Here is a 22632-nt window from a genome sequence, read left to right on the forward strand (position 1 = left end):
TTCTTTGAAATATATACATTTTTTGGTGTTACTGTTCCTTTAAGCAACATAAATCCAATATACATTGCAAACAATTGCAATTACCTATATTTGCACATTTTCATCAAATGAAACACTCAATTTCACACTTAAGATATCAAGTAATAGATAATGTCGATCCACTTAGACGGTGTCAAGTGCTTGTTTTTAACAAACACTTGTGTTTTATGTCTTAATTTTGCTGATTATATGTTTTGTTTCATCTTTCTTTAGGACAGTAAGATTTAAAGATGTGGGAGCTCCTGATCCATATTAGTTCTGGGGTTAATTATCCCCAGAATTTGGCATTGGAGCCAGAGTGATATTTGATGGATTAAATATATTGCAATAAGATACTGTCGATTTCAAGATCTGTTCAATTTGTTATGTGATACATGCCACAGGGCACTTATATTGAATACACAGGCACTTAGTTTGTATTTCATTGTCTGCACTAAATATATTCACAGAATACTATGGGTTAAATGGAGGTGAATATGGATGGATCCTCCTCTTCCTGTGGGTATTTAAACACTTGTTTGTATTTGTACTAATAGGCTTGATAAAGGGCTGGATTGAATCCCAAAACGTTGCCATTGGCATTTGAGTAAAGTTTCAGGTTAATATAGATTAAAAGTAAGTCTAAAGGCATTCTTTTTAAGTACTTACTGCATATCTAAATTCCCAGATCCCTGCTTGCTTCTCTGAGATATGGTGCTGACAGCGTACAGCAGTGTGAAGACTACAGTGACATCACTGAAATCTCTCTCCCCTTCCTGTGGGCTGCCAGCGGCAGCCTTCCTATTCTCTTAGCATGTTTGTAACTTGATCCTGTCTCCTGTTCTGAGCTACACATGCCCACCAGCCAATCAGAAGCGGATCTGCCAGAGGGGAGGGGGGGGAGGGAATGAAACACATGTGCAGTATGAAGCAAGGAGGGAAAGGAAGGGAGAATACCTTTTTAGAGATGGCTGCCTGTTCTAGAAAATGTGAAGTGTGACTGATTAAATATTTGATTAGGTGAGCCAAAAGTGTGGCGTTTTTACAAAACAATAGGAGGACTATTGGGCAGTATGCTTTTTAAATTTTGACTTGCATTCTCCTTTAAACCAGGAAATCAGTTTGTGTACATTTCCTCTTCCTTTCTTTTGCTCATTGCTATAGGCACAGCTGCACTTGCAGGATCTGCACCAACGTATGGACTGAGTTCACTTAAGGGAACCGTGAGTGTATGGACTTATTTGCATGACAGATTTAAGGCTGTGCTTTACTCTTACTCCATTTCTTAAATCACAGATTTAACTGTACTCCAAGGGATATTCAGTAACTTGGAATTTATTTTTTTGTATCCAACTTGTGCTTTTTAGTCACCTTTACACAAAGTTGGACCTTCTAAGTTTTTATAAATTTGTGAAATTTATACTGAATATGCTTTGTAATTTTATACTGAAATTGCCACTGAAATTGCCACCAGTGACATATGTGGGGGGGGTGAAGATATGTTAACTGTAATTAAATCATTAAGTCCCACAGAGCAGCCATGTTTGTTCCCCTCTTCGGGGTTTTAATTTAAATGCCTACCAAGTGAATAAATATGCCCAATCACAAACCTGCAACGGCCCTTCTGCTTTCAGCCGGTGTGTGACATAAGCTCAGCTCTGTTGTCTATGTGTAATGGGGAGGGGGGGAGGGAGAGCCCTTAGAAGCAGACAGGCAGGCAGGCCACAGCCCTTTGAAGTAGACAGGCAATGGAAAGATCAAGCCTGCCTGCTATCTAGTTCACAATGCCATGCAATGCAATGCAAGGGAGGGAGGGGGAGCTCCATGAAGCAAACGGCAAGCTGAATCCTCCCAGTTTATGATGGGTTGCCATCATGACCTATAGGTAGGTTTGGAAGTAGGTTCATAATTTTATAAGAATTTTTTTGGTGTCAGTATTACTTTAAGCCCATTTCTGCTGACCAGTGTAAAAATTCTTTGATTTTACAGTAAAACATTAAAACTTTTGAGTGAATATTTTTATGGTAGGCACTGTACATAGACATTTTTCAGTTCTGCACAAAATAAAAAGGAGGATCTACAAATGTTCTGAATACAGATGACGGTCAGTCAGATTACTGTAAAAGGTTACTCATTGCTCCACAGGACAGAAAAGAACAAAAAATCCAAAGTTTTTTCTGTTAAAAAATATCTAAATCTAACACCAAGATGAAAAGAGAAGGGGTGAAAAAGACAGAAGGGGCAGAATGGAATTTGAAAAGGAAAGAAAAAGGAAATTTTGAAAAGGAGAAGAAAAGGAAAGAGCCTTTCTATTTTAAAGAGGAACTAAAAACAATCGGTCCATTAAATGTCATGTTTATTACACACTATATAAAAACAACAAAACACAATATTAAAATGACTTGTGACAGAATAGATACAATTTTTCAAACACAATCTCAGTTGTAGGCCTTAAAAGATGCAGAAGTCAGAAATCAAATCCTAGTCTTTTATCCAGAGCATCCTCTGCAGCCACAGTGTGTGCATTCAATGATCCTTCCCTGTAGAAAACAATCACACACATTACATGTATTTAGTCAGTTCTTTTCACTTAGGCACAAATAATGAGAAAGCCAGCTCAGATGGCATTGTGATGCTACAGATAGCATTATTATAGCCATTTGCAATTTAAGGGAGACTAGCCACCTGTGGTAACAAAGATTAACTGTGGAAACCCCCTGTGGGCCATGGTCCTTAAACAACATGAACACACTGGTAAAATCAATAAGAGGACCGTTCTTGCTTACGGGAACAGGAATTTTGATTAGAGATCACAAATACATAGTAACATAGTAAGTTAGGTTGAAAAAAAGACATACGCCCATCAAGTTCAACCTTAATGCCTATAACCTCTGCCTAGTTGATCCAGAGAAAGGCAAAAACAAAAAAAAAACCAAAAAAAATCTGAAGCCTCTAATTTGCTGCAGAGGGGGAAAAATATCCTTCCTCACTCCAAGATGGCAATTCGTCCAGTCCCTGGATCAACTTGTACTAAGATCTATCGCCCATAACCCTGTATTCCCTTCACTTGCTAAAAAGTAATTCAACCCCTTCTTGAAGCTATCTAATGTAACCAGTACAACTGGTTCAGGGAGGGAACTTCCCAACTTCACAGCTCTCACAGTAAAAGTCCTTGAATATTTAAACCTAACTTGGTCAGTCTTTTTTCATAACTAAGAAGGGGAAGAATAGCTCCCTCCTCTAGTGAAGGATTCCAAGGTCCTTCTCCATTATGGATTTGCCTAGTGCCGTTAACCAACATCTGGGCCAAACATGATGTCACACAGGGGAAAGGGTGGTTGTAGCCCTAGACACCGAAAACGCATTTGATACCGTGGAATGGCCATATCTCCAGGCCCTTCTTTTACGATATGGGCTGGGAAGCCAGTTTATCACATGGGTGAGGGCCCTATATGACTCGCCAAGCACTAGAGTTCTGATTAATGCCGAATTGTCCCAGAAGTTTCCCCTAAAGCGGGGTACAAGGCAGGGATGTCCACTGTAACAGTTTTTATTTGCACTCGCCATAAAGCCCCTTGCCATCAAGATTCACATGAACTCAGCCTGCAGAGAGTGGAGGAAAAGTTCTCACGATATGCTAGTATATCTGGCTAATCCCAAACAGTCCCTCACAGAACTCCTAGCCAAGGTCACAAGTTTTGGGGGTCTATCAGGCCTCAGGGTTAACTAAGCAAAGTCCCTGTTGTTCCCCATAGATAGTGAAAATGCTAGAGACCCGCTACACGGACCCCAACTACAGTGGGTCACCCCCTTCATATACCTAGGCATAGTAATACATAGAGACCTAATGGAATTTACATAACTGAACTTCACCCCTATGCTTAAAGGAGACACATCCTATAAAAATTAAGAATGTACCAGGGAATTATACTCCTCTAGATATAGAAGGATTATGCTAAAAAAAAGTTGTGTTTCGGACTGATTTATTGAAAAATTCCACCAAACCCCAATAGCCCTGCCCATCTGTTCCCCTTCCTTCTGGCTGAATTCTCTGGATGAGCTGGGGAGCCGGCGGCCCTCCGTACCCTGCACTGTAGGATAGGAACCAATCAGCAGCTAGGCTGACCTGATAGGGAACTGAAGCCTGTCTGTGCTTGTGTGACTGCAGGGCTGTGATTGGCTCTCCCCCTCCTACTGTGCTTCTGGCAGGGACCGTTAGGACACGCCCACCCCTCATGTGAAACCCAGACAGGGACCTGAGAGGATCTATAGGGAGCTCCAATAAAGGGGCCATTGTTACAGATAGGGTTAATGTTTAGCCCAAAGGGAAACCAGCACCGGATATTATTCATAATTGCCTAAAGGGTTAGGGGTTTTCCCATTTATCCAATATGTCTCCTTTAAGTCTCTCAGGGCCAAACTACATCATTAGGCCAGCCTGCCACTTCCCCCGCCTGGTCGTATTAATATCCTAAAGATGATCTGGCTACCGAAATTTCTTTATATATCAGCACCAATTCTGCCTACCAAGAAATGGTTTAGTTAAATAGATGCATGTGTAAGAGAATTTATCTGGGTGGGGAACGGCCAAGAATTAAGATGCCAATGCATCAAACCTCAGTCAAGAAACAAGGATTAGCCCTCCATAACTTCTTGTTATATTTCTATGCTAGTCAACTGGTATATGCATGGTGGTGGCTCAATCCAGACCCCAATAACCAAGCCGCAGTAATCTCTTCGTTTGAAGCCTTGGCAAACCAGTTATATAGAGGGCTACCATCAAATATACCCTTTAACACCTCCAATTAAAACAGTAACCCAAGTTTGTTCCAGAACAGTAGGAACCGATCAAAAAGCAACTAGCTGGTCCAAATGAACACCACTTTGGGGTAATAACTCCCATATAACATTTAGGTCTTTCCAAGATGCTAACCTCTGGGCTGCTGCAGGGGTGAAGCACTTAAATGATGTGGTTGAACCAGGAGCTATTAAGTAATTTGCTCAACTAAAAGAAGAATTTTGTCTGCAAAATCACATGTTGTTCAGGTACCTCCAACTGAAACATGTTTCAGGTTCAGTTTCCTAGGGGAGCCCCCATTATAATGGAAAGTACTCTTGAACGATATCTCCATAGGCCCAATCTCTCCAAAATCCAGCAGCAATTCCTCACTGGCATTTCCAAATATTCAGACACATGCATCTTGCCTACTGGGATATACCGAAGGCCTTACTCTATCCTCCAGCATCAGGCTCTGCCTGCAACAACTCCTGCACTATGCCAGAAAGGCCATTCTGACGACTTGGAAAGCCACAGAGCCGCTTACCCTGGGATTCTGGGATCAAGACGGCGGATGACACACTTCCACAGCAGAAACCCACCTACCTGGCATGAGGGTGCCCTGCCAAATTTGAGAAAATCTGGGACCGTTGGCTGGCATACCCACGAACAAGCAGTACGACATATTAACATAGCCCAATTGGTTGCCGAAGAAACCTTCGTTATGTAACCATGTAATGCTAAGCTTGGATTTACCTGTGAAATAGGAACACACACCACCACTTTCTATTATATTTCCGCTCTTTTCTATTCTCTTTAACTTCTTACCGAATTTCCCTGTTTGCATAAAATCAATAAAGAAAACATTTTTATTTCATGAAAATACTCACCACTTCCAGTTTGGTTTTTGGGACCCTGCAAATACAATTGGTTCCAAAGTTGGTGTCTCTTGTCTGTATACAACGCAGGCAACAAAGGTTTTCATACCCCTGCTTCTTCCATTTTGCAATAAGGTTCTTATCAGCATATCCTTCTCTGATGCAGTAATCATATAACTCTGTAAGAAAGGCAAATACAGAAAGAATGTAGAAAAATGTAAAAATCATAAAAAGTAGTGTGAGGCAATACAATTGATTGGCCTGCTGACCTCGTTGCTCGCATTCAACGTGCAGCTGCATAATTTTGACCCAAAAATGTTTTCTGCCCTACCTAATAGCAATCTTTTTTTTTTTTTATAGTTTATCCTTTTATTGTTTTATATAACATACATAAAAACAAAAACAAGAAAAAAACAAAAAGCAGAGAAAAAGAAATAAAAATAGGAAGGGAGGTTATATATCACTGGTAACAGTATTGCGGTAACATATTAAACATGTTTCAGTTCTGTTATGGCAAAAGTAATACATGTATGGGATCTCTTATCCGGAAACCCATTATCCAGAAAGTTCCGAATTATGGAATGGTTGTCTAACATAGACTCCATTATAAGCAAATAAATCTAATTTTTTTTAAAATGATTCCATTTTTCTCTGTAGAAATTAAACAGAACCTTGTATTTAATCCCAACTAAAATATAAATAATCCTTATTGGATGCAAAACAATCCTATTGGGTTTCATTAATGTTATATTGATTTTTTAGTAGACTTAAGGTATGGAGATCCAAATTACAGAAAGACCCCTTATCCAGAATACCCTTGGTCCCGAGCATTCTGGATAACGGGTCCCATACCTGTATAATAAAATAGGTTTAGGTTGGTATGACAAAGATCTCAATTGTACAGCGCTGGTCCATTCAATTATATCTTACTAGGTCTTGATGTAGTGCGGACGTTTTTAAAGTGACTGTTGCATGAAGAGTCTAGTTAGGAAATTAAGGTCATCTGTATGTGCAGATTGGGGTATTGCATTTTATGTCAAGGAGCCTTGTCCACCTAGGCCTGCCTCCCACCATGGGCTCCAAACTTCTTTTTGGAACCTCTGGCTAGCAAAGTAAGTTTAATGAGGGGCAAAACTTGATTTACCAGGGTAATCCAGTTTTGAACTGTAGGAGGTTCAGGTCCCATCCAAGCCATTGCAATCATTTTCCTTGAGTAGTATAGGAGTGTTCTATATCTGGTTCTAGCATGGTTGGTAGTTATTAATTCATTCAGGATTCCCAGTATACACACCTGGGGTGTCAGAATTTTGGGAAATTCTAGTTTGTCTGCTAGGACACACAACCTCAGACCAAAATTTGGCTACATGTGGACACAACCAGGCCATGTGTAAGAAATTTGCCTCCTCCATTCCACATCTATGGCATCGTGCATCAGGGTTGCTTCCCATGGACCTCAGTTGTATAGGCGTGAGATAAAATTGGTGCAGCCATTTAAATTGGACAAGTTTATCTCATACTGAAAATAAGTAATAATACCTTCTATCTGTTGCTTCTTCCCAGTCTTCCTCTGTAAGATCTGGGACATTGGACAACCATTTGTGGTGTGCTGTTTTGAATGGGGATGGAGTTGTTTGTAGTAGACTCTTATACAATGTCAATGTAGGTTTGGTTAAAGTGGGGGACCAGAGTGCAGTTTCAAACTGTGGTTGGGAGGTTTGTATGTCAACTCCACCAAACTGTGCTTGAAATACCTGCCTAAATTGGAAGTATCGGAATTGGGAGAGAGTGGGTTCTGCAAGTTTCTCTTTAAAAAAACTCATATGTTCCCAGTGTAGAGCCATCAAGTGTGTCCTGCAGACGCCTGATCTGTTTGCATGGCCAGTACAAGAAATCAGGGAACTTATAGAAGTGGGGGAGTCGAGAGTTTGCCCATAAAGGTATACTGGGTGTTAAAGTTGGGGGGTGTTGTGGATACATCTTGAGTGCTAGGTTCCAGGCTGTCCTCGGAGTTGCAATTACCGCTGGAAGGTTTTTGTGGTCTGTGGTTGTCTAAGGCCCTCCACTGACCCTACTGTTACTGCTTGCAGATTCATATTTGGGTCAGGGTCAAACCACCATTTAATATATTGCAACTGACTAGCTAAGTAGTAAAAGGTATAAATCTGGTAATCCCAGTCCCCCTTCTTTGGTGGTGGTGGGGGGGGGGGGTTAGTTTCTTCCAAGCAATTCTAGGGGTTTCGTCTCCCCATATAAAATGTATTAGGGTCTGGTTAACGGCTTTTAAAAAGCTTTTTGGGATGTGAATAGGAGAATTGTGGAATGTATATAGAAAGCGTGGCAGGTAAATCATCTTAAAAATGTTAACTTTCCCCCAAAGTGTTAAGGGAAGTTTGGACCACATGGGTAGGATATTATTTAGGGAGGATATGATTGGATCAAGGTTTCTTGTCGTATAGGCGTTTAGGTCTAGGTGGATTTGGATTCCCAAGTACTTAAATGAATCTACTGTCATTACGGGGATATCTTGTGGCAGAGCAGGGAGGGGTGGGGGGGGGGTCGGGTCTACACACATCAAGGCAGATTTATCCCAATTAACTTGCAAACCAGAGAGTTTCCCAAAATGTGTTATGATATTGGCCAGTGTAGTTAATGAGGGGCCTGCGTCTGCCAAGTAGACCAGCAGGTCGTCTGCATATAAGGAGACTCTTTCCTCTATTGGTCCCAAGCGCCAACCTTCCAGTGCTGTGGTTTGTCTAATTAGGATGGCCAGGGGTTCAATAGCCAGCATCCCTGTCTAGTGCCTCGTGTGAGTGGAAAGGGGTTTGATGTTATTCCATTTGCCTTAACTTTAACTGTAGGTTTCTGATATAGCATGCGGATCCATTTTATAAAATTGGGCCCAAAGCCAAATTTGGAAAGCACAGCGCACAGGTAGGTCCACTCCACCGAGTCGAACGCCTTGGCAGAGTCTAGTGAGAGTACTACCAGTGAGCCTGCATTGTCATGTATCGTTTGTAAATTAAAGAATAATCTCCTTAGGTTGACATCTGTTGTCTTGCCAGTCATGAACCCAGTTTCGTCAGGGTGAATGAGGTTTGGCATGACCTGGGCTAGTCTACTTGCAAGAATCTTGGCTAGTATCTTAGCATCCGTATTAAGTAGGGAGATTTGTCTATAGAAATTACAGGTATGTGGGTCTTTTTTCAGTATCAGCACAATAATGGCTTCCATAAAGGAAGGTGGGAGAGAGAAGTTTTGAGTCGCTGTTGTGAGTGTGTTTAGTAAGTGAGGGGTTATTTCATCAGTAAGACTCTTATATTGGTCTGCTGGTAGGCCATCGGGCCCGGGAGTCTTACTGGGAGCTAAGCCATTAATAGCCTGTTGGAGTTCTTGTTTGGTAATGGGAGAATCTAGAGTGCCTCTTTGGGTTACTGTTAATGCGGGTATGGGAATTTTGCTAAGGTGTTGCTGTATTTCTGCCTCGTTATAGGTGGCTCTAGTAGTATACAAAGTTTTAAAGTATGTTGCAAAAACTTCTGCTATTTCTTGAGGTGTGGAGTAGTGGGTGCCATCTGAATCTACTATCAAAGGGATTGCAGTTGAGGGAGCTTGTTATTTGGCTAGATAGGCTAGTGTCCTGCCACTCCTGTCCCCAGTTTCAAATATGTGTTGGTGTGTATATAGTTGAGCTTTACGTGTGAGGAGAGTTTGTTCCTTAGCTAGAGTGTGGTGGGAGTTTACCAATTTGCTGTAGTTGGTTGGGTTTGGATTGGCTGCGTATGTGGACTCTGCTTCTTCCTGCTTTTTCAGCCTCTGCTACTTGAGCTTTGGATTCTATTCTGGCTTTTTTAATTGCACTAGTGAGTTGCCCTCTCATATATGCCTTTGATGCATCCCATACAATCTGTGGAGAGGCTGATCCTTCATTTGTCTCCCAATATTCAGTTACAGCTGTGGTTGCACTTTCTAGCACTGTGTTGTTCTTGAGCCAAATTGGACTGAGTCTCCAGAGATTAGTTTGAGGGGTACCCATTATGTTTAGAGTGAGGGAAAGGGGAGAATGGTCGGACAAGGCTCGAGGGAGGTATTGTGTCTTTGTTATCTTAGGTAGGAGTTCAGATGTTACTAAAGCTAAATCGATTCTTGTGAGAGAATGATGGGTAGAGCAGTGGCAGGAGTAAACTTTCTGGTTAGGATTTTTCCATCTCCAGGCATCTGTGAGTCCTAGCGCTTTTGCCCACATTAGTTTGTTCCCAGTGGGAAAGGGAGGATTTAATGTATCTATTTGCAGGTTAATTAAGGCATAAAAGTCACCCATAATACAGGTGGGAGCTGTAGGGAGGTCAGCTAGTTTTTTTACTGATAATATCTAGTGTGGTTGTGGTAAATGGAGGTGGTATATATAGGTTAACTATAATTAGAGGAAAATTGGCTATAGTGCAATGTACAATGATGAACCTGCCGTAATAGTCCATTTTGAGTGTAATCAGGTTAAATGGGATTGACCTCTTCACTAGGATTGAGACCCCTCTGGAATATGTATGTAGAGTGGAAGGCATAGCCCACCCATCGTCTCTTTAATGCTAAGATTTTTTTGTCCTGTCAGGTGGGTTTCTTGTAAGAGGAGTATAGATGGGAGGTGCCTCTTAAGGTAATTAAACATTTGAGCTCTCTTAAATTTGTCGTTTAGACCCCAGATATTCCAGGAGATGAGTGTAATGTCAGTCATTGATTATAGGTATGTAAAGGGAATGTAGGATGGTGTAATTTGGGGGGTCGCAATCCAGTGAGTAGGTCTCTATATTCTGGAACTTGCTTATCATACCAACTGTAAATGTATTACATTGTGACTTGTTGCCGCTGAGCATTTTGTAAACAAACAAAAAATACAACATCCCAAACAAAAAACCCCTATCCCACCCTACCCACTTTCCCAACTTAGGTGGGTCTATTACCCAAAACTGTGCCATGCTTATAGAAGCTTCTAGGGGGTGTGTCTACACCACACTATTTAACATTTTGAAGAAAATCAAGTTTATAAAGATAACTTCAGTATGAACAAAAAATAAAATAAACAGGAACTACCATTCCCTCAGAGCTCTGTATTAGGGGTAGACCCATATCGTTACTAAGGCTTGCATGAGGTGTATATTCAACGGTTACGTTGCCCTCAGTGTGGATTTAGTGGCCCAGTTAATATTGGATTTATCCGGCGTCTAAGTAAAGTCACTCTTTTAACCTTGTACGATGAACGTTTTATGTCCCTTGTACATTCCAATTGCAGAGAAGGTGGTTCAAAGTGTCCAGTGCGCCAAATCTCAAAACCCAAGGTCCTGGTGCGCTATGGCACTCCTCAGTATACATCCTGTCAGGGAAACGCCACTCACAGACGCGCCTGACACCGGGACGGGGTTCAAGGGGTTACACGCAGTCACCTTTCACACAGGTTAGACTAACATCCAGCACCCCCAAACAAATCACCACCCCAAATACAACTATTCGCTGCCACCATCTATCATTAACAGGCGATAGAAGCCTAGTTACCCAAATATTTCATACACAAACGTTCCTACTGCAGTGAGGGTTAGTTCTACTATACACACACACACCAGCAGCCATGGTTAATTTACATACATACTGCCCTACTGACAGTCCCCTAGCTAATTAGCATGCACACAGCCAAACAATTAGTACACCTCTAGGCCTGAGCAGTCATACAAGTTACGTGGGAATTGATATAGAGCCGAAGGACAGAACTTATTAAATTTTATATTTAATATTACAAGGGTAAACAGTGCATTAAAAGGATATTACAAAAGAGACATGTACAAACAGTAAATAAAATAAAGGGGATAAAAACACAGAGAAACGTTACCGGGATCTTGTGCCCTCCTGAGGCCAGAGTTTAGGAATAGTGAACCCACAATCCAAAAAGAACATGGATGCCCCAAATATGAGTTAACTGGCACCTGGGTCTGTGCCCTTTTTTTATCCTACTGCTGGGACCCTCCCTCATTACTGTATTCATGAGGAGGGAGTGCCCAGGGGTGTGTCACAGGACCTCCCCTGTAGAGAGCTATACTTCTCCTGCCAGTTTCTGGTCATATAATATTGGTACTTGCCAGTACCCAATATTATTATGATAATAGGGGCTTGTCTTAACCCATATGGGGGAGATCAAAATGATACCAAACATGGGGGGTGTCTCATGTCCCAGTCCCCCAGAACCCATCCCTGCTCAGAGAGGGGTATAGGCTGCCCCTGTTTGGTATCATTGGGAAGCCTGGGCCCTCCTCATAAATCCTATGTGAGTTATGAGGATGTGGACCCTAAAGCAGCGGAGATATGGAACCATTTTTCTGATAGCTGCACCCCCCCTGCTGCTCTGGGTCCCCAGTTGGCCTCTTTTATCATAGATCAAAGAAAGCAATAGCCCCAGGTTTCCCGCCCACCAAATGGCTGGATACGGATAGTCTGCTCCCTCTGTTGGAGTTGCCCCCTTCCCGCAGCCCCTAAATGCATATTTAATTAAGGGTCTAGATGCAGGAGACTAGATGGTGATAGGGGTTAACCCGTTGCCAGGTCAGGGCCATATGGTGCCTGGCATGACACATCCCAAAGAAAGTATTCACCCAACTAAATTCATTGACTAGCAAATTCATCTGGGGCACCTCCAGGCCCCGTTTACGCCTAACCACTCTTATGAAACCTAGAGATGCAGGGGGGCTGGCACTCCCAGATATGTACATCTACTACGTGGCTGCCCAGTTAGCACACATCTCTCACATGGTTCGCCCAGATATCTCTCCCCCACTATACCAATTGTGGGCTTTGGTATCTAGCAATCAAGGTTCCCCCTGGCCCTCACTACTGCCCAAAAAATTGCCCAAGAATGCCTCTCCTATGTTGGTACTCCAAAACAGATTACTACAGGCCGGACATAAGTTAGCCAAGGTGGAGCAATATCCACCCCAAACTCCCCTCTGGCATAACCTAGATTTCCCTTTACTGGCACCGCACAACCCTCCCAGAATCTGGTACACGCTCAACCTTACCACAATTGGGGATGTCTGGGCTGACAACAAGTCATACCTCTCCAACAACTATGCAATAACAGACAGCTCCTGTCTGCGCAATGGTTAACGCACCACAAGCTGGCAAGGGCCCTCACCTCCCAATCTGCCCACTCTAGTATCAGGGTAGCCAACTCTCCAATTATTGATACCCTGTCAATACCAGCCCACAAGGGAAAGATCTCGAACCTGTACAAACAACTATATAAACCACAGCACATAGACCCTGAGTTGAGAGTGCGGGATGCATGGGAGGGCGATTTGGGTGTTCTTTCCGACAGCCAGTGGGAGTGGATACTTGCCACCCCAAAACTGGTGTCATTCGCGTACAGGCATAGTCTCCTACAATTGTATCTAATCCATAGAGCTTACTATACTATACTGTGCAAACACTCTATGCTATGAAAGTACTTACTTCACCCTTATGCCTGAGATATGGCACTGAGGTAGCCACACTAATACACACCCTTTGGGACTGCCTGTGCTTAAAACAATACAGGGGTGACATCCTGGGCTGGCTCACAGCTGCTATTCCGGGCTGGGGCACAGGCACGGCCAGAAATTGTCTATTAACAGTTGATTTAAATGAAAACCTGGACAGCCATACAAAAACGTTTATTCTGAAAGCAATGTTTCACGCCAGGAGAATACTTAGCCCGCACTGGAAAGACAAGGATACCCCCAAAATCTCTTGAATGGAAAAAAGCCATGGATGACACCGCAGCCCTAGAACGGACAATCCTGGACAAAACAGGGAAAATACTTATCTATATGCAAATCTGGAGACACTGAACTGACTGCCTCAGCACCCCAATCCCCTTCTCCCCAGGCGACCCCCCACCGATAGCTACTGCCCCTCAGTAAAAACCCCCCAAGGCTCTCAACTAAACAGAACTCTCAGGGACTGAACTCTCATTATTACCAGCATTCATTCATACCAATGCTATTTTTGTATGTTTGTTGTTCAATAAAAATATTATTGAGGAAAAAAAAAACAAAAAACACCCTTTTCCGAATTTTTTTTTTGTGCAAGCGTACGCGCGGCACACGAAAAGTCGTGCGCCGTACAAAAAAAAATTTGTACGGACGCCTGGAAAAGTCGGCGAAAATACGCTCGGAGCTTTCATGCTTTGGTAAATGTGCCCCTTACTAATGCTCTCATTTCCCCCCCCCCAATTACAAAACGGCTAAAAATCAGAATCCAACAATTCGCCAGCTAAAACTTGCAGAGATCATGTAGAAGTCAATGTCAGATGTCCCATCCCTTCCCTGGAGGATCCTTCTTTTGCTTCATAACATTACAGTTTCAAATAGTCGCACAAAAAACAGTGCCAAAAACGCAAAAGGTTTCACAACTATTCTGTGACTTTTTCATTTCAGACTTTTAAATAATTGTCAGACATTTGTGGAAATGAGTTTATCAAAAATTTTTAAAAATAAAAAGCGTTTTGTAAATGTCCCCAGGGCACAAAGATAGAAGAATAATTTCAGATCCATATAAAATTGGGAGAAAGTCAAATGCTGGTCTCATGACTTTTGATATAAAGATTGCTGGTTCTTTTGCAGAAACATTCTGGATTAAAAGTAACCACTGCTTCAGAACAAGGATACAGAACTCTGCTTGCTGGTCCAATTCCTGTGGCATCTGAAAAGCTACCAACCTTGTCAAGTTTTGTTCTGCCCAGCACTAGGTTGGCACCTTTCTAGTTGCTTATATTAGCCACAGCTGTAGCATTGTCTTAATGGTTCTATACTCACTTTTCAGCCACATTTTGAAGAAAAAAAAACAAAACAACACAGCTTGATAAATAGCCCTTAGTTTCAGAATATTGGAACTATGTGGGCATGCCCCCATACCGGATTCTGAAGTGTCTGCGGTAGTGTCTGCATGCCTTGGGAGAGATTTAATGGTTCCATTTACCACCTGAGACCCTAATTCTCTTCTCTGGTTACCAGAAAATGTAAAATCAAGTTCAGATGATTGATTACCCCAGAGCTGATGGAAAAACTAAAGAGTGTTCATATGCCACCTTGCCCATCTCGAAGACATTAAAGGAACAGTAACACTAAAAAATGAAAGCGCTTTAAAGTAATAAAAATATAATGCACTGTTGCCCTGCACTGGTAAAACTGGTGTGTTTGCTACAGTAACACTACTATAATTTATATAATAAGCTGCTGTGTAGCCACGGGGGCAGCCATTCAAGCTGGAAAAAAGGCACAGGTTACATAGCAGATAAGCTCTGTAGAATACAATAGTGTTTTGTCTGTTATCTGCCGGTGCCTTTTCTCCTTTGAATGGCTGCCTCCATGGCTACATAGCAGCTTATGTATATAAATTATAGTTGACTTTCTGAAGTAAACACACAACTTTTACCAGTGCAGGGCAGCAGCACATTATATTTTAGTTACTTTTATACACTTTCATTTTTTGGTGTTACTGTTCCTTTAAGCCATTTAGTGTGATATTTTCTTAAGGCTGAGAGATTAGAACTGTACTTGATCAGAAATGATCAGATTCTGTTTTGACACTCACTATACTGAGCGATTGTTGTAACATCAAAATATCTTGAATCTTCTACTTTAGTGGACACCAGCAAGACGACTTCTACAATAATTGTTGTCTGGAATGAACTCTTACAGCAGCTATGTTTATTACAAGAACTTTTAAACAGTTTGTTTGAGAAACAAAGACTGAAAAAGAGGCAGGTTAACTGTACATGCTGGTACATTCTCTGTATGGTTATAAACTAGCACATGAAAGCAGACATCCTTCAGATCACAGATCACAAGCCAGTAACCTGGGGAACAGCTTTTAAAAATGATGCTAAATATACCATTTTTGAAACAATTTTGCTCCTGAAGCTTTCTTCTCTAAAGCGCTCAGAGAAGGAACCACTTTTCCACTTTTTCCACAATTTTAGAATGACTGATGCTCAAATTACACTGCAATTGGGAACTCTATGAAACTCAAGACGATAGCCCTCAAGAAACATCTTAAGACCCAATAATCTTTGATGTATGAAGCCAACACCTTTTGGAAGAGTATGAAGTCAAAACCTTTTGTTAAGATTTGGCAGGTTCAGACTTTGAAAGGTTATTTTATTTTGCTTGAAGACATGGAAAAGGAAGAGCTGTTCTTATTGTAATTACGGCCATCTCTATGCAAGGATTTCCAATTGGACTTCTCTGGACATGAAATACTAAGAGGTTCTACATAATATAGGGTGACTCTGCTTTCCGTCTCTGGTGCAAATTTTTTTTTTTTAGGAAATGAAAAGATTTTTGCCCTTGGAAACATTCTTAATGACAGAATTTTCAAAATATCTGGGAAGGAAAGAAGTTATATGGTCCTCTTATGATTGATCTTGTAAAAAAAAAAAAAAATATTTTAGGATCTAGAAAATCAGTATGGGAAGAGAAACTAAAAATAATCAGATTTCATGATCATATGAAATTGGGAGATTACTATTTAGAAAACACATCTTGAAGAGTAGAGATTATAGCTTTTCTTTGTTGACTTCTCCTGCCTTCATATTAGATTCTGGTCAACTTTTTGTAGCTGCACAGTCAGAGAAAGCTAACTAAATCAATATATTCTTTTAGTCACCAAACTGTCATTTGTAAATTTGAATGAAAAGCTAGGCCTTGGGTTAGGCAAAAAACAGACAATATTAGAGAAAGCACAAATCATGGGAACAGTATAGGAAATCTCTCTTACACACACACACAAAAGAAGTCCACAACTGGTGAGTCCACCAAATCATTCTTTAAAGAAAAAGAACAAGCAGCATGCATCTATAACTTTATTTTTAAAGCACTACAATGAATCACTTTGCTGTACAATCTTAAAATGTACAGAAGAACACACTGAGGACAAACATTATAATATATAAATTACAGATATTAAACGGACCCTAAGCTATCATTTCAAATTCTTTTCTATTGTGTTTCTCAAGAAAAATAAACTTCACTTACACTATATAAATAATTTAAACCCTGTTTCCTTCAATATTGGAATTACACAATTACAGCAAGCAGGCAGGCACCATTTTGTGTACACCGTTATTAAGGCAAGCTTTGCATTACCGCAAAATCTTATATGTGCCAGAATAGGAAACCCGATGCACGTGTCCATGCACAGGATACACAATTAGATGGTGAGTATCATCCGACTGTATAATCATAAACATACAGCAAAATCCACAATGCAGTGGCATGCTGATGTTGCGTACAGCTGTTCACCCACACCTCAAATTTTATGATTGTTGTCTGGATACATTTTGGTCATGTAGTGTAAAGAAGTGGGCAAAAAAAAAAAATAAAAATAAATAATGAATGTATGTATGTATACACACACACACAGAGCTGTAAACAAAAACTGTGTAAACCAGTAGTCAAGAGCTTGAAAGAGTTTAAATTAGGTGAAGTGAAGTGATAAGCACTGAAGTGAATAAGAATCTTGCAGAAAGTGCTGAGATTCAGCAAAATTCCAAACAGTTCTGGATCCTAGAATTAACCAATTTTAGTTTTCAAGATTCTCTCAATTTAGCAGATTTATTAGAAAAAAAAAATTATGGGCAGAATGTTATTTTGCTGCTTAAAAAAAAAAAAAAAAAAAAAAATTATATATATTATATATATATATATATATATATATAAAAAAAATTTTAATAATATTTCCCTCTCCGGGTTTAAAATCCAGATTACTGTACCTCTACTGATGGCTTTTCTCTTGTAAAATAGGTCAAATATATAGCGAGTTTTCTGATGATGAATCCTGAAGATAGGCCACAAGGACTCCACTTTTCTTTTTCCCTCGTGAGGCTCAGTTTCCGCTGTGTATATAAAACAACTTTTAACATACAAAACAGGGAAGTAATAGAGGGAAAAAAAGGAAAGCTTTTAAGAAATATAAAAGTCAGAGGGGACAGTAGCTGCATTTAATGAATAAACACCATAACAAGTGTTGTAAAACAGCAATTCGGAGCACATTGTGGCAGAGGCCAAAACTAAGGCTGATGCCACACGTGGCGTTTTTACGCTGCGTTTTTTCTCAGCCTCAAAACGCCGCACAAGCCACACAGCCCCTGACTATGGCGTTTTTCAGCCTAGTACTGGTGACGTAGCAAATCCCGTTTCCATGGTGCCAATAGTGCAAAATAGTAAAAAACGCAGCGTATTTCCGCTAGGTCTGGCAGCTGCCTTTGTGTATACATAGGAATAGCTTGCTGTGCAAATACTGGCGTATTTCAGCCAACGCTTAAAAAATCCGTGCTAAGGCGTTTTCTAGCGTATTTCCGCATTGTGTGGTTTGCTTCGAGTCTTTTCAAGTTATTTCTATGGATGATGATATCGGGCGTTTTTCAGCCACTGAGAGAATTAGAAAATATGCAGTGTAAAAACGTCACGTGTGGCATCAACCTTAACCCAAAAAGTTTTTTCAGTAAAGATGCAGGTTTTGAGGGTGTGGCCCCATTGAGTTTTAGTAACAATATTGTTACAGTGGATACAGAAAAGGCAGATGTGCTAAACCAGTTCTTTTCTTCTGTGTATACAATAGAGGAGCCAGAGTGCCAAGCCCCACCCAATAGCGGCACTGTTGCCTCAGCTCCAACTAAGCAGTAGTTGACACAGGATATGGTGCTTAAAGGAACAGTAACACCAAAAAATGAAAGTGTATAAAAGTAACTAAAATGTAATGTGCTGCTGCCCTGCACTGGTAAAAGTTGTGTGTTTACTTCAGAAAGTCTACTATAATTTATATAAATAAGCTGCTATGTAGGAGAAAAGGCACAGGCACATAGTAGATAAGCTCTGTAGAATACAATAGTGTTTTATCTGTTATCTGCTATGTGCCTGTGCCTTTTCTCCTTTTTTCCAGCTTAAATGGCTGCCCCTGTGGCTACACAGCAGCTTATTATATAAATTATAGTAGTGTTACTGTAGCAAACACACCAGTTTTACCAGTGCAGGGCAACAGTGCATTATATTTTTATTACTTCAAAGCTCGTTCATTTTTTGGTGTTACTGTTCCTTTAACCCTTTCACTGCCAGCCGTTTTGGACCAAAGTGAAACTTCTACTGCCACACAGTTTTTGAACATTTTGCACTGTTTCACTTCAGGGGCCTTTCCTCTGGGGGACTTTTAGTTTACCAAGGAAAACAATATATTGTGTTTTTAAGGACAACCTAAGCTTTCAAAATATGGTAGAATTTTGGCGTAATCCCAATTCTATAACAAGACAGTGTCTAAAAAATTTAACACACACACCAGAAACAAAAATTATTTTATGCACAGAAATACAACTGATTTGGAAAGTCCCATGTCTCCTGAATGTACCAATGCCAAATATATATAGTTTTGTGAAGATTTCTTACTTTAATGGGTCAAAAACTCCCAGCAGTACACTACCAAATTTCCAAAGCACTGCTCCAGAAAGCTGCATACTTTATCCCAGAAAATTACACATTTCTGGAAAGAATAGATTCTGGGGAATCCAGATAGGCACAACTGTCTGTCTACTCCAAGCTATCAAGTCACAATGCCTTCCTAAAGTTATAGCAAAACATGTGAAGTTTTAAAAAAAAAAAAAAAAAAAAAAAAAATCGCTTCAAAGCTTCAAAGCTTAGTATCTTATCTCCTACAGGTCATGAAGTAACCAAATAAAACACCCTGAATATGAACGCCAGGGGTCCACTCAACAGTTTGATGTACAATATGTATAGGTTTACCAAAGTATGTGGCATGTAGGGGCCCCAGTGTGAACATACCCCCATATAATCTATCATTTCTGTCATTTCAGCTCCTCCAAAATCAACACATTTACATCATTATATGTGGGATAAAGCTAGTAAAAAGTACGTTCACCCCCAGAAAGTAATATTTTTGGAAAGTACACATTCCCCTGAATTCAAAATGGGTGTCTATCTACTTCAAAGTACCATGCCGCAAAGCTTTCCTAAAGCTGCCAATTTTGATGAAATTTACAAAAATCCCTTCAAAGCTTCCAGTTTACAGCCCCTTATCTCCCACATAGCATTAGATACCAAGATAAAACACCCTGAATTTGAATGCCAGGGGTCCACTGAACAGTTTGATGCCCAATATGTATAGGTTTACCTAAATATGTGGCATGTAGGGACCCCAATGGGAACATAACCCCATATGATGTGTCATTTCAAAAAAAATCAACACATTTACATCCTTTATGTGGGATAATGCTACAAAAAAGTACACTCACCCCAGAAAGCCATATATTTTTGGAAAGTACACTTTCCCCCCGAATCTAAAATGGGTACCCATGTCTTTCTACTCCAAAGTACCAAGCCGTAAAACTTTCTTAAGTTTGCCAATTTTTATGATATTTCAGAAAATCGCCTAAAAAATGTTTACGTTTGCCGCATTTATCTCACACAATTTCTTGCGTACAAAGGCAAATCACCCCAAATAGGAACACCTAAGGTCTACTGAACAGTTTGATGCCCAATATGCATAGATATACCAAAGTCTGTGGTATGTACAGTGGAGGAAATAATTATTTGACCCCTCACTGATTTTGTAAGTTTGTCCAATGACAAAGAAATGAAAAGTCTCAGAACAGTATCTTTTCAATGGTAGGTTTATTTTAACAGTGGCAGATAGCACATCAAAAGGAAAATCGAAAAAATAACTTTAAATAAAAGATAGCAACTGATTTGCATTTCATTGAGTGAAATAAGTTTTTGAACCCCTACCAACCATTAAGAGTTCTGGCTCCCACAGAGTGGTTAGACACTTCTACTCAATTAGTCAACCTCATTAAGGACACCTGTCTTAACTAGTCACCTGTATAAAAGACACCTGTCCACAGAATCAATCAATCAAGCAGACTCCAAACTCTCCAACATGGGAAAGACCAAAGAGCTGTCCAAGGATGTCAGAGACAAAATTGTAGACCTGCACAAGGCTGGAATGGGCTACAAAACCATTAGCAAGAAGCTGGGAGAGAAGGTGACAACTGTTGGTGCGATTGTTCGAAAATGGAAGGAGCACAAAATGACCATCAATCGACCTCGCTCTGGGGCTCCACGCAAGATCTCACCTCGTGGGGTGTCAATGATTCTGAGAAAGGTGAAAAAGCATCCTAGAACTACACGGGAGGAGTTAGTTAATGACCTCAAATTAGCAGGGACCACAGTCACCAAGAAAACCATTGGAAACACATTACACCGCAATGGATTAAAATCCTGCAGGGCTCGCAAGGTCGCCCTGCTCAAGAAGGCACATGTGCAGGCCCGTCTGAAGTTTGCCAATGAACACCTGAATGATTCTGTGAGTGACTGGGAGAAGGTGCTGTGGTCTGATGAGACCAAAATAGAGCTCTTTGGCATTAACTCAACTCGCTGTGTTTGGAGGAAGAAAAATGCTGCCTATGACCCCCAAAACACCGTCCCCACCGTCAAGCATGGGGGTGGAAACATTTTGCTTTGGGGGTGTTTTTCTGCTAAGGGCACAGGACAACTTATTCGCATTAACGGGAAAATGGACGGAGCCATGTATCGTGAAATCCTGAACGACAACCTCCTTCCCTCTGCCAGGAAACTGAAAATGGGTCGTGGATGGGTGTTCCAGCACGACAATGACCCAAAACATACAGCAAAGGCAACAAAGGAGTGGCTCAAGAAGAAGCACATTAAGGTCATGGAGTGGCCTAGTCAGTCTCCGGACCTTAATCCAATAGAAAACCTATGGAGGGAGCTCAAGCTCAGAGTTGCACAGAGACAGCCTCGAAACCTTAGGAATTTAGAGATGATCTGCAAAGAGGAGTGGACCAACATTCCTCCTAAAATGTGCGCAAACTTGGTCATCAATTACAAGAAACGTTTGACCTCTGTGCTTGCAAACAAGGGTTTTTCCACTAAGTATTAAGTCTTTTTTTGTTACAGGGTTCAAAAACTTATTTCACTCAATGAAATGCAAATCAGTTGCTATCTTTTATTTAAAGTTATTTTTTCGATTTTCCTTTTGATGTGCTATCTGCCACTGTTAAAATAAACCTACCATTGAAATGATACTGTTCTGAGACTTTTCATTTCTTTGTCATTGGACAAACTTACAAAATCAGTGAGGGGTCAAATAATTATTTCCTCCACTGTACTGACCCCAAAATGAAAATAGCGCATATGGATTTCTCGCCTGCCAACTCAGCTTTTGCACAGAGCCCCCTGTCAGCGTATTATGTGCCATAACCCCCCTAACTATACAGAGACCCCCAGAAAACCATATATTTTTGTAAAGTACACATTCTGATGAATTCAAAATAGGTAAAGTTATTTTTGTACACCAAAGTTACACCTGGCAAAGCTATGCTAAAAACAGATTAGGAACACTTATACAGGGATAAAATGCGATAAAACCACAAAAATTGTGCAAATCAGTGAAACAACAAAATAAGTCACACGACAGTGTAATTAGTGGCCAGAATATCTGATCCAATAGTCACGCTGTCAAAATAAACAGTTTTTAGGGAAAAGAAACTAAAAAAAAAAAAAAAAGCAGTAAAATGGAAAAAAAAAAATATACAAAAAAAAGAGTTTGTGTATACACGTGTGTACATATGTAAAAGTAGTGTGACAATGTGTATATGAGTGTATAAGTGTTTATTTGTGACCAGATGAAGAAAAAAAAAAAAGTGCTACATTTGTGCTGTATGTAGGTATAAATGTGTGCAAGTGAGTAAATACAACAAATAAAAAACACACTTACCTGTCCAGAAGCAGGGATCGCATGGCTGGTCGTCCTGTGCAGTCCTGGTGAGAGGGGGCGGGAGAAACAGGAACCAGGAAGTTGGGAGCAAGCCGCAGATGCGATGTGATTGCGTCTGCTGCTTGGGGGGGGGGGGGG

General features: G+C 40.7%; 1 protein-coding gene across 2 annotated transcripts in view; it reads right to left on the bottom strand.

Moving 5' to 3' along the window:
• Positions 1 to 2356: 2356 nt before the first annotated feature.
• Positions 2357 to 22632, bottom strand: part of bud31 (BUD31 homolog) — a 30192-nt gene continuing 9916 nt past the window's right edge. Inside the window, exons 3-5 of one of the 2 annotated variants that reach the window (XM_012970415.3) lie at positions 17462 to 17584; positions 5686 to 5852; positions 2357 to 2558 (exon numbers count right to left, since the gene is read on the bottom strand). In XM_012970415.3, the coding sequence (XP_012825869.1) occupies positions 2508 to 2558; positions 5686 to 5852; positions 17462 to 17584 (341 nt within the window). In that variant the 3' untranslated portion in view covers positions 2357 to 2507. The remainder of the gene's footprint in view (positions 2559 to 5685; positions 5853 to 17461; positions 17585 to 22632) is intronic. The other variant, NM_001016359.3, reaches the window with a different exon arrangement.

Source organism: Xenopus tropicalis, chromosome 9 (genome assembly GCF_000004195.4).
Source record: "Xenopus tropicalis strain Nigerian chromosome 9, UCB_Xtro_10.0, whole genome shotgun sequence".
NCBI lineage: Eukaryota > Metazoa > Chordata > Amphibia > Anura > Pipidae > Xenopus > Xenopus tropicalis.